Source organism: Bufo gargarizans, chromosome 3 (genome assembly GCF_014858855.1).
Source record: "Bufo gargarizans isolate SCDJY-AF-19 chromosome 3, ASM1485885v1, whole genome shotgun sequence".
Taxonomy (NCBI): domain Eukaryota; kingdom Metazoa; phylum Chordata; class Amphibia; order Anura; family Bufonidae; genus Bufo; species Bufo gargarizans.
Window position 1 is genome coordinate 477827560 of NC_058082.1, and position 18576 is coordinate 477846135.

The 18576-nt window shown below is 41.9% G+C and overlaps 1 protein-coding gene across 4 annotated transcripts in view; it reads right to left on the minus strand.

Annotated features, from left to right (window-relative positions):
* Positions 1-18576, minus strand: part of SPECC1 (sperm antigen with calponin homology and coiled-coil domains 1) — a 375500-nt gene that overhangs the window by 57586 nt on the left and 299338 nt on the right. For all 4 annotated transcript variants that reach the window (XM_044283769.1, XM_044283770.1, XM_044283771.1 and 1 more), the window contains one exon: positions 14953-15109. In XM_044283769.1, coding sequence (XP_044139704.1) covers positions 14953-15109 — 157 coding nt within the window. The remainder of the gene's footprint in view (positions 1-14952; positions 15110-18576) is intronic.

Sequence of the window (18576 nt, forward strand, 5' to 3'; positions counted from 1 at the left end):
AATTTAGCATTTTCCCAGCCAAGTGTTTCTAAATTCTTTGAAACACCTGTATGGTCAAAACACTCACTACAGACCTCGATAAATTCATACAGTGTGCCCATAGAGCAGTTTACAACCACATATGGAGTTATGCCGTATGTAGCAGAAAATCGGTAATGAATTGTGCTGTGATTTTCTCCTTTTACCCCTTTTGAAAATGAAAAATCTGGGGCTAATACAACATTTTATTGGAAGAAATGACATTTTCACAGCTAAGTGTTTCAAAATTCTATAAAACGCCTGTTGGGTCAAAGTGCTTACTACACGTCTTCCTTGGGAGGGTGTGGCTACCGAAGTAGGGTCACTTTTGGGGAGTTTCCACTGGAGGGGTACCTCAGATTCTCTTCAAATGCAACATAGTGCATGAAAATTATTCCAGCAAAATCTTACTTCCATTATGCCCTGGCAGAGGAATAAAGGTAAAATCCCAATACACTGCAATTCAGTAGCACTGTAGTGTATTTTATACATAATCAAACAAATGTATGTTCAAGTCTCCAATAAAAATAATTTAAAAAAATTGCCAAATATTAACAAATAAAAAATCCTTTACTACATAAAAAAAAGATTGTATCGCCACATTCAAAAAGTTGAAAATACTGTTAAAATATCCCATACGTTGAAAGCCATGATGATAAAAAATAAAAAAAATAAATGTTGTTATCTCGATCTCCTCCCCCAGAGGTGGGAACCATATCTATCAGACATTGGGGACATATTCTAGGGATATGCTCCCAATGTCTCAGGTGGGACAACCCCTTTAGAACTCAAAGTGAAGATATGGCCTCCACAAAGCCCTGATCTCAACAACATCGAGGTTGTCTGGGATGACATGAAGAAATAAAAGGATCTGAGCAAGTCTACATTCACAGAATATTTGTGGTAAGTTCTCTGGAGGCAGAGCACGCTGTTGTTGCAAAAAGGACACCTCTGATAACAATACTTTCTTATGATGATGTCGGACGATGCCGCACCTAGTCTGCACAAGGGCAAAGATGCGTTACAGAATTTAAGCACTAAAGCTTTAGAGGTTATAGGTTTGAAAGAGTGAGGGAACACTAACTCTGTACAGTCATGAAAGGGCTGTCCCAGGTTTATCAAACATATGAGGGAAACACACAATTATAATTGCAGCACCCTCAGGTTTTCTGGTATTGAATTGGTTCCTAACCCCCCTTTGGGTGGAGATAGGCAAAAAATGCTACTCCAAAGAGAAGCCAGGTGGATTATGCACACAGGAGCTTTGGGTCAATTAGGACTTAATGACCGCAACAATTTAAGTGTTTTTCTGTAATGGCTATTAGGGTTGCACGCTTGTTCTTATATTTATATACTTTTTTGTACGCATTTCATATGGAGCTTGTCAGTTGTTATACAGTCGTGGCCAAAAGTTTTGAGAATTACATAAATATTGGAAATTGGAAAAGTTGCTGCTTAAGTTTTTATAATAGCAATTTGCATATACTCCAGAATGTTATGAAGAGTGATCAGATGAATTGCATAGTCCTTCTTTGCCATGAAAATTAACTTAATCCCAAGAAAACCTTTCCACTGCATTTCATTGCTGTCATTAAAGGACCTGCTGAGATCCTTTCAGTAATCGTCTTGTTAACTCAGGTGAGAATGTTGACGAGCACAAGGCTGGAGATCATTATGTCAGGCTGATTGGGTTAAAATGTCAGACTTGACCTGTTAAAAGGAGGGTGATGCTTGAAATCAATGTTCTTCCATTGTTAACCATGGTGACCTGCAAAGAAACGCGTGCAGCCATCATTGCATTGCATAAAAATGGCTTGACAGGCAAGGATATTGTGGCTACTAAGATTACACCTCAATCAACAACTTATAGGATCATCAAGGACTTCAAGGAAAGAGGTTCAATTCTTGTTAAGGCGGCTTCAGGGCATCCAAGAAAGTCCAGCAAGCACCAGGATAGTCTCCTAAAGAGGATTCAGCTGCGGGATCGAAGTGCCACCAGTGCAGAGCTTGCTCAAGAATGGCAGCAGGCAGGTGTGAGCGCATCTGCACGCACAGTGAGGCGAAGACTTTTGGAAGATGGCCTGGTGTCAAGAACGGCAGCAAAGAAACCACTTCTCTCAAAAAAAACCCACCAGGGACAGATTGATCTTCTGCAGAAAATATGGTGAATGGACTACTGAGGACTGGGGCAAAGTCATATTCTCCGATGAAGCCTCTTTCCGATTGTTTGGGGCATCTGGAAAAAGGCATCAGTCCTGTGTCATGCCAACAGTAAAGCATCCTGAGACCATTCATGTGTGGGGTTGCTTCTCATCCAAGGGAGTGGGCTCACTCACAATTTTGCCCCAAAACACAGCCATGAATAAAGAATGGTACCAAAACACCCTCCAACAGCAACTTCTTCCAACAATCCAACAACAGTTTGGTGAAGAACAATGCATTTTCCAGCACGATGGAGCACCGTGCCATAAGGCAAAAGTGATAACTAAGTGGCTCGGGGACCAAAACGTTGACATTTTGGGCCCATGGCCTGGAAACTCCCCAGATCTTATTCCTATTGAGAACTTGTGGTCAATCCTCAAGAGGCGGGTGGACAAACAAAAACCCACTAATTCTGACAAACTCCAAGAAGTGATTATGAAAGAATGGGTTGCTATCAGTCAGGAATTGGCCCAGAAGTTGATTGAGAGCATGCCCAGTCGAATTGCAGAGGTCCTGAAAAAGAAGGGCCAACACTGCAAATACTGACTCTTTGCATAAATGTCATGTAATTGTCGATAAAAGCCTTTGAAACTTATGAAGTGCGTGTAATTATATTTCACTACATCACAGAAACAACTGAAACAAAGATCTAAAAGCAGTTTAGCAGCAAACTTAGTAAAAACTAATATTTGTGTCATTCTCAAAACTTTTGGCCACAACTGTATATTGTCATGACAACCTCGCTCTGGAAGTTTTAAAAGACAGCGCTTTGTTATGCGCTGACGTCAGTGGCCTGAGGAAGCGCGATCCTGCACGAAACGTCCGTCACTGCTATGTGTGGATAAGTATGCTATCCGCCCTAGTCACCTCTGCTAATATTCTAAATGTATTCCGGATGAAATAAAGGATTACTTTTACTGAACTGCATGGGTGAGTGCCGCCTTTTTTTTATCTTTTACCACAGTGCTCTCGTGTCTTTGGCTTGTGCACCGCCGCTGTGCAGTGGAGACTGAAGAGGTGCGCCTATCCCGGTTTGAGGTGTTGTTGGTACATTGACTGACTGGGCTTATAGTGGTGCCGCCTCTGCAATACCTCTTTGTTTTAGTTAGTTCTCCAAGATGTCTGGAAAAAGCTCCCTGCCGAGTTCCTTCAAAAGTTGTGTAAAAGTGTACAGTAGCTAGAACTTATGCTGTTTTGAAGGCAAGGTGATCACTTCAAATATTGATTGAATTTAGATTTCTTTTTTGTTCGTTCATTTTGCATTTTGTTAAATGATAAACTACCATCACGCCTATTTCTTAAAGCATTCTTACTTGGCTGCATTTTTCCACATGTGCCAAAAACATTTGCACAGTACTGTATATAATTAATTTTTTCTACATAAAAACTAGCCCTGTAGAAATAACTGTAAATCATTCAAAGTGTTTCCACTGAAGATAATAGAAGACGAGGGAACAGAAGGAAGGATTTTGAATAACGTTTCCCTGACGTCAAGTTTTTTGGGAAGTGAGCTCCTTTCAGGATAGAGGGAAGTTCAAGCACAACTCATTGATAAAGGTGCTCCAAGTCCAATAATCCCAGGGGAGGAAATGGCCCAGCACATAACAAATGCTATTATTTATCTAACAGGGTCAGAAGTTTGTGCAGAAGAGAATACGAGTTTCACATCTACCATAACTACAGTGTTTAAGACACCATCAAAATTGAAGGAAGTGGAATGCAGGCATTCTAAAATTCTTTCAGACCTCTGGGGTGCCATTGACCGCTATCCATATGGATGAAGTGATCCTGTATTTCCTTCTAGGAAGGATGTAGTCCAGAGTAAAAGTAGCATCAATGTCAAGGAGCAGAGTGTACTGCCTAGTAGGCTATTCATTCACATAGTCCATACTAAATGTCTCGTAATAAAGACTTCGAGTCCTCAAAATATCAGGATATTTACCAAGGGCTCTTACTAATTCCATACTAACTTTTCACATTAGAATGTAATGTAATACAGCTAAATAACACCAATTAATCAGGATTTTTTTCAAGGCAAGTTTCCAAGTGTGTTGGTGACCACAATGGAGATGGCAAAAATCCCTAACTTATATGAACAATGTTCTACATTACTTATATCATACTGTAAATAGGTCAATACTCTTTATAGGTATTTGAGACTTGAGCTATGTTGCTCTTCACCGGGGTAGGATCCAGGATTGTAACCGGGGGGCTGCAAAGTGTGCTGCAGCAATTTTTTTTTAACATTTGGTCACACCCCCTTATCACTACCTGTGATAAGTATATCATACAATTAAGAGAAGAGGGAAAATAAAACAGGATTATAGAAACACTATCGCTACACAAGTGCCATTATAACCAATAATACTGCCATACAGTGACCATATAACACCTGGTCCATACAGGTGTATTATCACTCTGCAGACTGTAAAAGAGAATACAGCACTGATCAGAATATATAACAATTTAGAGGATCTGTCGCCGGGTATGTCTTTTACTAAATGCTTGTATTCCTCATAACATGCTGATATAACGAACCGAAGGGGCATCACTACATGTATATAACATATGTACAATAATATGCGTTTAAAAAACAGTCTCAAAATCCAGAGAAGGGGGCCTCTCTACACACACTAAAACTATTTTTCTTCTGTAGTCTTAGCTTTCCCCTTTTTCTTTTCCATCTCTTTCAGACCGCCATGAAGCCTTCTCTCAACCATAATCTGTCTTTGCAGAATCTGGCACAGCCATCTTAGTTTCATTTTTCCAGCACCCTCCCCACACGCTACGAAACTCCCTATCCATAGTGCCGAATATGGTAATCATGCCATTCTTGGTGCCCACACGGTAACAATACCCCCTTTGGGCTTTCTAAAGGCTCTACACAGTAAGTACCACTTGTAGTGCCCCACACATTAAGGGGTTGTCTCATCATGGACATTGGGGGCATATCGCTAAGAACTGAGCCCCATAAGGTGGTCTTACTCAATAATAATGCTCCACTGTATGCACCTACTCCATACTAACGCCCCCACCCAGTACTAATGTTCAATTTTATGTCCCAATTTAGTAATCATTTTCATTTTCTTGCCCCCAATCTGTAATAATGTCCTCTTTGCAGCCCCAATCTGTAATATGTCTCCAACAGTAATAATGCCCCGTTTATGCCCCCACTCAGTAATAATGCCTCCTTTATGCCTCACTCAGTAATATTGCCGCCTTATATGACCCTCTCAGGAATAACGTCCACTAGTATGTTCCGTGCCGTAAGATTGTCCCCATACACTCACCTAACCCAGTTCCCAGGATGACTTGAGACTCCTTCCTCTATATCAGCGGGCCTGGCGCAAAATGCAATGACGCCACTGCATCCACCTGCCTGCCCCATTATCAGCATGTGCGTAATGTTTTAGAGCTCCCAGGTTTAAATCAGCCAGTGGCCTACCAAATGAGCAAATGGTGGGGCTCTGCCATAGTTTTCATACAAAGCACCTGCATCAAATATCTAGTGTTGCAATGGGGTTTAGAGGGAAAACCCCTGTGGCTCCCTCATCCATCGTGCCATAAGGTTGTACAATAACATTCTGGCCATCTCCAGAGACCACTATGGGGCGCACACTACAGCGAGTTCTCCCTAGTGGCTGCAAAAATAAATTTAGATTTTAAAGCTTTAAGTTGTGCTTGTGTAACATGAGGAATTACACCGGACACTGTAGGCCTTGTAACTTGCATTTTCACCCTCTATAGGCTCCATCTCTATTGGTCAGGTTAAGCTCAGCTATAGAATAAGCAGAGACTAGCAGAGAGGATATTCTCCCTCTCTGCAGAGAGTACTAGGAAACGCCCCCTAATCCTGCCTCTGGCCCTGTAATATCTGATGATTCCCATATTTATACAGCGTGGTTGTGCTAAACCTTAAACTTGCTATAAAAACAAAATTTCCAATGTGACAGAGTAAATGCGTGAAGTGATTCACAGATGAGAAGTCTTTGCCTTTTTGTAGGGAAAAGGCTTTTCTGTGAGCCTTGACAAAATAAAATCAGATATAATGGATCATGAATTTACTTTAGCAGTCTGCCTAGTACCATGAAAAGCATTTAAACTTTGATGAGGGTTAAAGTGATTTTCCAAGAGTAAAACATTGACTATTCTAAGGATAGGCCATCAATATTTGATCAGTGGGGATTGACCTTCAGAACCCCCACCAAGCACTAATTTATGTAATTTATCACCCAAAATAAATGAAAGTATACATGTTAGAAACAAGAAAAAAAGGACTGTGAATAAAAGGTTAAGGCCTCTTTCACACGAGCGAGTTTTCCACGCCAGTGGAATGCGTGACGTGAACGCATAGCACCCACACTGAATCCTGACCCATTCATTTCAATGGGTCTGTGACATGAGCATTTTTTTCACGCGTCAGTTCTGCGTTGCGTGAAAAAAACGCAGCATGTTCTATATTCTGCGTTTTTCAAGCAGTCCTGGTCCCCATAGAAGTGAATGGGGCTTGTCGGGGGGCTTCAGTAAAAAAACGCATCCGGAAGCAAGTGCGGATAAAATGTGTTTTTTTCACTGATGGTTGCTAGGAGATGTTGTTTGTAAACCTTCAGTTTTTTTTATCACACGCGTGAAAAACGCATCAAAAAAATGAACGCAATTGCAGACGAAAACTGACTGAAAATAGTGCAAGTTTCACTGAACGCATCCGGACCTAATCCGTCACGCTCGTGTGAAAGAGGCCTAAGGAACAAGAAAAAAAAAAAGTGAATAAATAGAACTGTAAAGAAAGCAATAAATGACAAAAAGAAAACATTTTAATCACTAAAACAGAAGGGTAGCAAGGGAGCACTAAAAAACTATAAGGAAAAAACTGAATATGTAAAAAACAAATAAAAGCAGCCAAACTAGAGACCGAGAGATTAATTGCCAAAGAGATCAAAACTAACCCTAAAATGTTCTTCAATTATATAAAAATGGTAAAAAGTATAAATATGTAAGGAGGTAGTTGCAGACAGCAATGAGGAGAAAGTAAAGCTATTAAATATATTTTTATCCACTGTATTTACTGAGGAAAATAAACTGTCAGATGAAATGCAGAATGTAAAAGTAAATTGCCCATTAAAAGTGCCCTGTCTGACCCAGTAAGAAGTACAGCAGCGTCTTAAAAAGATTAAAATACACAAATCGCCAGGACCAGATGGCATACACCCCCGTAGCCTAAGATAATTAAGTAATGTCATAGCCAGATCCTTATTTCTGATATTTAAGGACTCTATACTGACAGGGAGTGTTCCAGAGGATTGGCGCACAGTAAATGTGGTGCCAATATTCAAAAAGGGTCCAAAAACAGAGGCCGATAAGTTTAACATCGGCCGTGGGTAAACAGTTTGAAGGTTTTCTAAGAGATGCTATATTGGAGTACCTCAATGAAAAAAAGCAAATAATGACATATCAGCATGGCTTCATGAGGGGTCAGTCATGTCAAACTAATTTAATCAGTTTCTATGAGGAGGTAAGTTCTAGACTTGATAGCGGCGAATCAATGGATTTTGTATATCTTGACTTCTCTAAAGCATTTGACACTGTACCGCATAAAACGTTAGTATATAAAATGAGAATGCTTGGACGGGGGGAAAATGTCTGTATGTGGATAAGTAACTGGCTCAGTAATAGAAAACAGAGGGTGGTAATTAATGGTATACACTCAGATTGGGTCTCTGTCTCTAGTTGGGTACCTCAGGGGTCCGTATTGGGCCCTATTCTCTTCAATATATTTAATAATGATCTTTTAGAAGGCTTGCACAGTAAAATATAAATTTTTGCCAATGACACAAAACTGTGTAAAGTAATTGACACGAAAGAGGATAGTATACGCCTACAGATGGATCTGGATAGATTGGAGGCTTGGGCCGAGAAGTGGCAGATAAGGTTTAACACTGACAAATGTAAAGTTATACACATGGGAAGGAATAATGCAAGTCACCTGTCCATACTAAATGGTAAAACACTTGGTAACACTGACATGGAAAAGGACCTAGGAATTTTAGTGACCAGCAAACTAAGCTGTAGAAACCAGTGTCAGGGAGCTGCTGCCAAGGCCAATAAGATAATGGGTTGCATCAAAAGGGGCATGGATGCCCATGATGAGAACATAGTCCTACTACACTGCTCAAAAAAATAAAGGGAACACTTAAACAACACAATGTAACTCCAAGTCAATCACACTTCTGTGAAATCAAACTGTCCACTTAGGAAGCAACACTGAGTGACAATCAATTTCACATGCTGTTGTGCAAATGGGATAGACAACAGGTGGAAATTATAGGCAATTAGCAAGACACCCCCAATAAAGGAGTGGTTCCACAGGTGGTGACCACAGACCACTTTTCAGTTCCTATGCCTCCTGGCGGATGTTTTGGTCACTTTTGAATGCTGGCGATGCTTTCACTCTAGTGGTAGCATGAGACAGAGTCTAGAACCCATACAAGTGGCTCAGGTAGTGCAGCTTATCTAGGATGGCACATCAATGCGAGCTGTGGCAAGAAGGTTTGCTGTGTCTGTCAGCGTAGTGTCCAGAGCATGGAGGCGCTACCAGGAGACAGGCCAGTACATCAGGAGACGTGGAGGAGGCCGTAGGAGGGCAACAACCCAGCATCAGGACCGCTACCTCCGCCTTTGTGCAAGGAGGAACAGGAGGAGCAGTGACAGAGCCCTGCAAAATGACCTCCAGCAGGCCACAAATGTGCATGTGTCTGCTCAAACGGTCAGAAACAGACTCCATGAAGGTGATATGAGGGCCGGACGTTCACAGGTGGGGGTTGTGCTTACAGCCCAACACCATGCAGGACGTTTGGCATTTGCCAGAGAACACCAAGAATGGCAAATTCGCCACTGGCGCCCTGTGCTCTTCACAGATGAAAGCAGGTTCACACTGAGCACATGACAGACGTGACAGAGTCTGGAGACGCCGTGGAGAACGTTCTGCTGCCTGCAACATCCTCCAGCATGACTGGTTTGGCATTGGGTCTGTAATGGTGTGGGGTGGCATTTCTTTGGAGGGCCGCACAGCCCTCCATGTGCTCGCCAGGTAGCCTGACTGCCATTAGGTACCGAGATGAGATCCTCAGACCCCTTGTGAGACCATATGCTGGTGCGGTTGGCCCTGGGTTCCTCCTAATGCAAGACAATGCTAGACCTCATGTGGCTGGAGTGTGTCACCAGTTCCTGCAAGACGAAGGCATTGATGCTTTGGACTGGCCCGCCCGTTCCCCAGACCTGAATCCAATTGAGCACATCTGGGACATCATGTCTTGCTCTATCCACCAACGTCACGTTGCACCACAGACTGTCCAGGAGTTGGCAGATGCTTTAGTCCAGGTCTGGGAGGAGATCCCTCAGGAGACCGTCCGCCACCTCATCAGGAGCATGCACAGGCGTTGTAGGGAGGTCATACAGGCACTTGGAGGCCACACACACTACTGAGCCTCATTTTGACTTGTTTTAAGGACATTACATCAAAGTTGGATCAGCCTGTAGTGTGTTTTTCCACTTTAATTTTGAGTGTGACTCCAAATCCAGACCTCCATAGGTTAAAAAATTTAATTTCCATTTTTTTATTTTTGTGTGATTTTGTTGTTAGCACATTCAACTATGTAAAGAACAAAGTATTTCAGAAGAATATTTAATTAATTCAGATCTAGGATGTGTTATTTTTGTGTTCCCTTTATTTTTTTGAGCAGTGTACTTTACAAATCACTAGTCAGACCACACATGGAGTACTGTGTACAGTTCTGGCTCCTGTAAACAAGGCAGACATAGCAGAGCTGGAGAAGGGTTCAGAGGAGGGCAACTAAAGTAATAACTGGAAAGGGTGGTCTACAGTACCCTGAAAGATTATCAAAATTTAGGGTTATTCACTTTAAACAAAAAGAGGACTGAGGGGAGACCTAATAACTATGTATAAATATATCAGGGGTCAGTACAGAGATCTCTCCCATCATCCCGAGGACTGTGACTGTGACGAGGCGACAGCTTCTGCATCTGGAGGAAAGAAGGTTTGTACACAAACATAGAAGAGGATTCTTTACGGTAAGAGCAGTGAGACTATGGAACTCTCTGCCCGAGGAGGTGGTGAATTCACTAAAAGAGTTCAAGAGGGGCCTGGATGTATTTCTGGAGTGTAATAATGTTACAGGCTATAGCTACTAGAGAGGGGTCCTGGAGTTATTCTGATTGCCTGATTGGATTTGGGAAGGAATTGTTTTCCTCTTAAGTTAGGAAAATTGGCTTCTACCTCACAGGGGTTTTTGTGCCTTCCTCTGGATCAACTTGCAGTATAACATACTGAACTGGATGGACAGATGTCTTTTTTCGGCCTTATAAACTATGTTACTAAGTCACTTTGTCAGACCGGTCAACACTCAGTTTTGCCAGCAGTCAACCAGGTTTTGGAACTCTCGTTGATTCATCTAATTTCCAGGCCCCTTGCACTCCATATAAGTGAGCATTTGTCTCAGCACAGGCAGAACAAAAGAACCTTTACTTCCCTGTCCCACCATTCAGTGTTTCTTTTGTGATTAAGAGAGGCCTACCACGTTCCACAGGAGCAGGTCTGGCTAGAGGAGACCAGGCCTACACCGCTTGGTGACATGGTGGGACAGAGGATAGGCAAGTATGCTGAATGGGTGTGTACTGTACACAAGGGTCACAGAGTAACATGCACTATATAAAGGGGCATAGAGCAACAGACACAATATTAAGGAGGCAGAGAACATGGCACTATATACAGGGGTTACAGAGTGTGTGGCACTACCTGTAGGGGCACAGAGCATGTGGCACTATATACAGGAGCACAGAGTGTTTGGCACTATCTATAGTGGGCACAGAGGCTTTGGCACTATCTACAGTGAGCACAGATTGTGTGGCACTACCTTTAGGGGCTCTGTGTTTGTGGGAACTTATTTTCAGGGGACACTACATGTAGTGTGATTGTATTCAGGGGCTCAGTGTATGGTGCTATTATATCCAGGCACAAAGCATGTGGCACTAAAAGCAGTTTGTGATAGCATATAGGGTGCAGGCATGTTTGAAAAGCGAGAAGCTGAAGACATCTGGGCAGCAAACTCTGCAGAGACAACTTGTGGCAGGGAGAAGTCATCATGGTGGTCTGAAGCGGATGAAAAGAAAAAGAAAGAACAATTCCACAGGAGATGTCACCTGTGAATCACTAAATGTAAATGTTTATTCTGTCACTGACTGCATCTTATGAGTGCTGTAGTCACTTGTGTGGCCTACAACACGATGATAGGTGGTTGCAGACTCTTCTGTGAAACAGCAATTTTCAGCATACCCTCACAACTGTTCAGGCCATATTGCGAGCTGTACCTGCTTGGTACGGAACCACATCTAGGCTACTAATATATCTGCTGAAGGCATCTGTGTTGGTCCCATGTTCATAGGAGCAACAGTGGTGTTACCTTTACCCCTAGAGGCTCTGCTCACTCTGCAACTGACACGTCCTCTGCACATTGATTGACATGGCCAGGTAGTGTAATTATGATCCCTGTCAATCAAAGTGCAGAGGGGCAGCAGCTGCAGAGAGAGCTGAATCTCTAGGTGTAACAGCAATGCCCCCATTGCTCCTAGAGGCTCATTTACATATATATAAAAAAAATCTCAGCATTGCGGGCACTTATGAAGATGCCTTCCGCTGCCAAGCACACATGCAACAGGTCAGCGAGTATCATAGGTACACATGGTAATGTAATCCACACCCCTTAAAAATTTGACTCCCATTTTTGTGGTATGAGTATCACCCTATGAAGGGCTCTCCCAGGTCGATATCTCTACTTGTTCCTGGTACAATACACATTTCTGGAATGCTTTTTCACTCTGGCTAGACATGGTTTCAATCACATCTCCTTATTTGCTTTGAAGAACATGTGTATAATAAAAACCAAGGACTGAGCAATAAAACACTTGTGCAGGCTGTGAAATACATAAAGGGTGTTATTATAAAAATGTAATGTCTACTTGGGCCTTCTGGGTGATCTATAATTATAACTGGCTAGTCAGGGTTTTCACCTGAGAAGTAAACTTGAGCTTGAAAAGTTATTTTGTAAAACCTCTCAATCATACAGCACTTACATGCTTTTACTGAAAGTGGCACTGTGCTTTCAGTAAACTTTTCTTATATCATAGGGACATATCAAAAGTTTAGATCAGTGGTGGTCTGAGCTCCGAGACCTCCACCAATCTGTAGAACGATCTGTAGAACTTGCTTAGCGCGTTCTCTCGCCTCACTGCAGGACAGGAAGTGAGATGGACTCTATAGAAAGTCTACAGTCTTGCTTCCGTCTCATGCAGCGAGGAGGGAGAGCACGCTAACCCAGGGCCTCTCTCCCCTTGTTCTAGAGATCCATGGGGGTCTTGGTACCCAGACCCCCAACGATTTAAACTTTTCATATGTCCCTATGACATATCAAAAGTTTACTGAAAGTACAGTGCCACTTTGAAAGGGGTTGTCCATTATAGAATAAGTTAGAGTATAAGGGAATTCTGATTTAAAGCAGTTGTCCAGCCATGGAGCGGACAACCGCTGGGGTCCTAACCTGTGCCCTTTATCATAAAAAAAAAAACACTCCCTTCTGTGGTCCTGCTGCAGCTCCGTTCCTGGCCACTTCTAGTCCTCGCAGGACCAGGAAGCGGCTTAGTCCCAATCACAGAGCTCATTGGCACATCGGCTTGATCTACACATCCCAACTGTGAAGCAGCTCAATGCAGAGAGCATCTGGCAATAAAGCCCCAACCTGGGCACTTGAGAAAGCAGAATCTGGCAGAATAAAACTTCATATTCACACTACACCTGAAGAGAAAAGCTCCAAAAAAAGGGTTTGTTTATCTGGCCCTCCACAGCCCCTACCTAGTGCGGTCAGTAATTTAGCATAGTGAAAAGTGCTGACAGACTCTTTATGACTAATGGAACGGAAACAAGGCATTCTGAGCTTTGTATTTAAAAAAATGGTCTGCCATCCTTATAAAGATCTGTTATACAATAAATCAGCAGGAAACCTGAGCCCTACCGCATCATGATGAAAACTACAGGTATGCTGTACATTTTCATTTTTATTTTTTTTTGCATTGCCATGTCTCCATTTCTAAGATTATTTTTCAGAACCGTGTAGATCTGGACTATTTTAGAAAAAGAGGTACATGAACCGCATGTGATGATGCAAGTGAGCAGCGGTAACCGCACGCTGATTGCTGCTAATTGCTGCGCTTCACCTGAAACCATGGCAATGAATAACCACCTAAGAAATCAATTCAATGTCTACAAGAAATGAGCAATGCGAAGTATAATCCAGAGTGGCAAGCAAGCATCAGGGCAACATGAAAGGGATTCATTAAGGAAAGGGGTCAATATCTGCTCTTTTGTAATTTCGCTAATTTATTACACGGGCCTCTGAGAATTGAAGATGATGTGTAAGACGTAAAGTTAATTGAAATTAATGAATGAATGACAAGCCATGTTAGCTGATCTGGAAAACAATGTGCAAGATCCCAGGAGCCTCTTGTATTATATCAATGTTATTGCTCCTAATGGTTGTTGCTGTGAAAAATGAGGTGTTCCAGCATGCTAATGACACTCATTTCACCCTTTCTTTGAGCCAACATGTTTAGCAACGGATACATTTTTAGCTTTTTGCAGTCAATATATTTGCGTGCTTCTCAATATAAATAAATAATACAGGGAATAATACATTTTAATGTAGTTGGCATTGTTTTACACTTTCATTAAAAGTTACATTTTTCTGCTGTATTATAGGACCTGTCCTATGATGGACACCACTGCCCTATTGACCCCATTGAGTTAGAAGGCTACTTTCACACTGCCGGCAGGAGTGAATGGGAGCAGTGCTGCAGATGCCAGCTCAGTCCACCAACAGACAGAATTGTGTAGTTCCAGTCCGACTTACGGTGCTAGAACTATGCCAAAACAGCTGATTGAAGGGGTGCCGAACCCCTAAGTAAATATTGATACCTGTCCCGAGGACAGGCCATCAATGTCAAAATTCCTTTTAACCAGTTAAACCTAATAGACTTCTGAAAGTTAGGCATATTCTATTATTTGAAACAGTTAGGCAATTGCATATAGTCTAAACACATGGTAGGAACCAAAGGGGGGGTCATCTGAGCACTTTTCATAGCCGCTGGCAAGACACAAACATCCTCTCAGCATTAATTAATTCTAGAAGCATCAGGTACTTATGTTCTTGAAAGGCACCGCAGGTGCCCTCTTGAATTCTACGGTATTGCCATCCTCAGGACAGTGATACAGTAAAAAACTGTGGCGGAGGGTAGCAGTATTTTCTACAGCACTGTGGTTCTACTGGGGCAGTATTTTGTGCTGTACTGTGGTATTTGGCTCTGCTGGGGAGGTGTTTTGTGCTCCTAAGGTATTGCAGGCCCTGCCTACTTCTGTTGCCCCGCCTTCTGTCAGTTTGAAACCACCTACAACATGAGGCCAGTTTTATTGTTTTCAGGGCTGCTTTAAGTTCTCAGTCCGCCCCCCGATTATAGGCATGTATACAGGGCTGGCAATAGCACCCAGCAATCCTGGGCACATATCAGGCACCACCGGACTCAGGGGCCAACTACTGCCTGGGCAAATATACTCTAAAAGAGGTGGATAGGGTGCCCATTTTTCTTAGAGCTTAATATATGTGGTCCTACCTGAGTTTACTCTGAGGCGACAGAGAATCCAATGAAAAGGGTGAAGAATTTCTTGATCCAAAACCGAATGATGTGTGAGTATTAAGTGATTCCAGAGAGGGGCTCTTTCGGGGGATTCGATCTGGAGTCAGGTCCTCTCTTTGACCTTTTAGTTTGTCTGTAGGTACAAATAAAAATTACTTATTGGTTAAAATAAGGCAATGGAGACATATAAGATTGAAAGTTGATCGATTATGACAACTACATTTTACAGCTGAATAATACAGAAGAAGCAGAGAGTAGGAATAAAAGACACGTTGTAATAAAATCCAAACCGTGTTCTCTTGATGGAGTAGAATGTCAGGATGAGAAGTCAACATTCACATTCTTATCCATAAAATCCTTTTATTGCTCAATTAGGAGAAATAAACCATAGATGAAAGCAATGCAGTGAGGTTATACAGTGCCAAATCACAGCAGAACATCTAAAGTACCCAACAGATTCATTATATTGGACTGCAAAACACTATTGCATCAACATCAAAAGAGTCAAAACTGGAGACTTATATGGAGTAACCATATAAGATCTTCCTAGGAGCAAAAGGAAGACAAGTACTATCCGAACAAAAAAATAATAACCGCATAACAATGAAAAAATATTGTAAATTAGCTCAAGTCAGCCAAACCAAAGACTCCGAAAGGAAGCATGACCGGCCCATAGACAGCTGTTTAGGAGTTCTTGCCCATCATCAGAACTCATCAGCAGGGTGCTGATTTGCTCAATGAGGTGCCTTACATGCAGGTCCAAGGGGTACAGTTTCTCACTGAAGAGACCCCAGTGGGTGTATGGTGATGTAATTTAAAGACAATGCTCCATGGGGAAAAGTATGAAAATCAGCTTGTGTCAGCTAAATTAGAGACCCTTAAAAAAGGAAGAACGACTCATCTGTAGACAGCTATTTCAAGGTACATCAGCATAGTGCTGATTGCCTGCATGAGTTGCCTTAGACACATCTGAAGGGGTCTAAAGATGTGCCACTCGGAAGAGTCTCTGGTTTGGATGACATAAGCTAATTTCCATAGTTTTTCCCAATGGAGCACTGCTTTGAAAATACCTCTCCATGCACTGCTGGGTTTCTCCAATGAGAACCAGTACCCAGTACCCTTCTGATGCTGAGCTGCATTTAAAGACTATGTACATTTTTTTTTTTATTATTGCATTGTACTCATTTTGAGCTAAAAATATATTTTTTAAATTGGTCTTTATTAAAAATATGGCATTATTTTTTCTGTACAGAGCTGACATGCTCTAGTAGCCCCCTTTAGATTTTCTGACTTTTTCGTCAGACCAGGAGCTGACAGACTCCTTATCTCTGCTCTCTGATCTTATAAACACTCATAATAGCTCAGTTCTCATCTTACTGATAAGAATGTGGCTTAAATAAGTGTTTATGACCTCTCAGTAGTTTAAGGTTTATTAGATGACCAGCACAATGTGAAAGTACCAGTCACACAGCTAGAAAAACTGTTAACCCTTTGTGACAGAACAGCTCAATAATTTTAAAGGGCTTCTGTCACCCCACTAAAGTCATATTTTTTATTGGGCTAGTTACATTACTTATAGTGCGATATATGAGAATATAATGGTGTTACTTACTTTCATTCGGCCTTTTCTTATAAAAACGAAGTTTTATAATATGCAAATCAGGTCTCTACCAGCAAGTAGGGCGTCTACTTGCTGGTAGCCACCGCAAAAAACCGCCCCCTCGTCGTGTTGATTGACAGGGCCAGCCGCGATCTCCTCCGGCCGGCCCTGTCAGCATTTAAAAAATCACGCGCCTCTGTTCATTCGGCGCAGGCGCTCTGAGAACTCCCTCAGTCCGCCTGCGCCGATGACATCACCGAAAGAGAAGACGTCATTGGCGCAGGCGCACTGAGGGAGTTCTGAGCAGACGAGCCTCCTCATCTCTGAGCGCCTGCGCCTAATGAACAGAGGCGCGCGATTTTTAAAATGCTGACAGGGCCGGCAGGAGGAGGAGATCGTGGCTGGTCCTGTCAATCAATATGACGAGGGGGCGGTTTTTCCCGGCGGCTACCAGCAAGTAGACGCCCTACTTGCTGGTAGAGACCTGATTTGCATATTATAAAACTTCGTTTTTATAAGAAACGGCCGAATGAAAGTAAGTAACACCATTATATTCTCATATATCGCACTATAAGTAATGTAACTAGCCCCAAAAAAAAATATGACTTTAGTGGGGTGACAGAAGCCATTTAATAAAGGCCAATTGAATAAATGAATTTTAGGCAAAAATGAGTAACATGCAATCATATAGTTGCCTCCTAAGGTGTACATAGCCTTTAAGGTACATTATACAGCCAACCAGCGCTCTGCTCTGCACTAGTAAAGAGCAAATCACTTGAAACAGCTGTCTACAAATGGGACACTCTTTTAGCTGATTATTTTCTGACTCCCCCCAAACCAAAAATACTAAAATCCTAACAAAGAAAAAGAGGATTATCACAATGGCCAAACATGAATACAAGTCTGTGCCTCACTCCATGACATCCTCCAATATCCTTCAAAAATCTATCTCCTTTAAATAGATGATTACATATTAATAAATAAGATGGACAGGAAAGAGTCATTTACTAGGATCAAGCATGCGGATTTTGACACATCTGAATGTTTTTTTCCCTGGTAAGCGAACAAGATATATAAAAACCCAGACTGGTGTCAGCGACAGGATAAGGAGGAAATTATTCCTTTATCAGATACACAAATAATGGAGATGCTAAACACCAATATATTGGAAAAGTGACATAGACCCACTTTAACCACGATCCCTAGTAGCAACTTTTAAGGGCTGACATGGTTACAAATAACATTTAAAAAATCTGTAACTCAATCCTGAAACCTTTGGGGCATTTAAACATTAAAGTAGTCATCCCACAAAAACAATAGCTAATACATTTACATTCAAACCAGCACCTGGATATGAATACTTTTGTAATTGCATGGAATTAAAAAGTTAGCATAGCTACTGAGTTATTGACTGAAATCTGTCTTTAAAGCGCCACCTGCTGTTTTCAATTTTCCACTTCCTTCTGTCCACCTCACTGAAGAGGGAGCAATGCTTATTTCCATATTTTAACTGTAGAAGCAGTGAGTTACAGGACACACACCCTAAGATGCCTAGTAGGAAAAAAAAATCTAGCAGGGCAACTAGAACAAATAATTGGGGAGATCCTCTGGAACCATGTGAGGTACAGGGCTGGTTCTAGCTTTGTTAGAAAGATTTTTCTTATGTACTATAGGAGGTCTGATTTTCTCTTTTACATATATCATGGAAAAAGAACTTTAAGTAAAATGGAAATCTACCCATCTTTTCATTATACTACAAATATAGGGGCATTGCCGAGGGAGGAAGGGGGGACATGTGTCCCAGGTACTAGATCCCAGGGGACGCGTCAACTCTGACTCTGTTGGGGTATTTACATACAGGTCTACAGCAGCAAAATCAATCTTTTACCCAGATGAAGGAAAGCCGAACTACAATTCTGCTATAATTAATCTTAATTTTTTTTAAACTGCAGTACCCTATTAAACCTGTTTTACAATCACATAGTAATGTGGAGACTTAT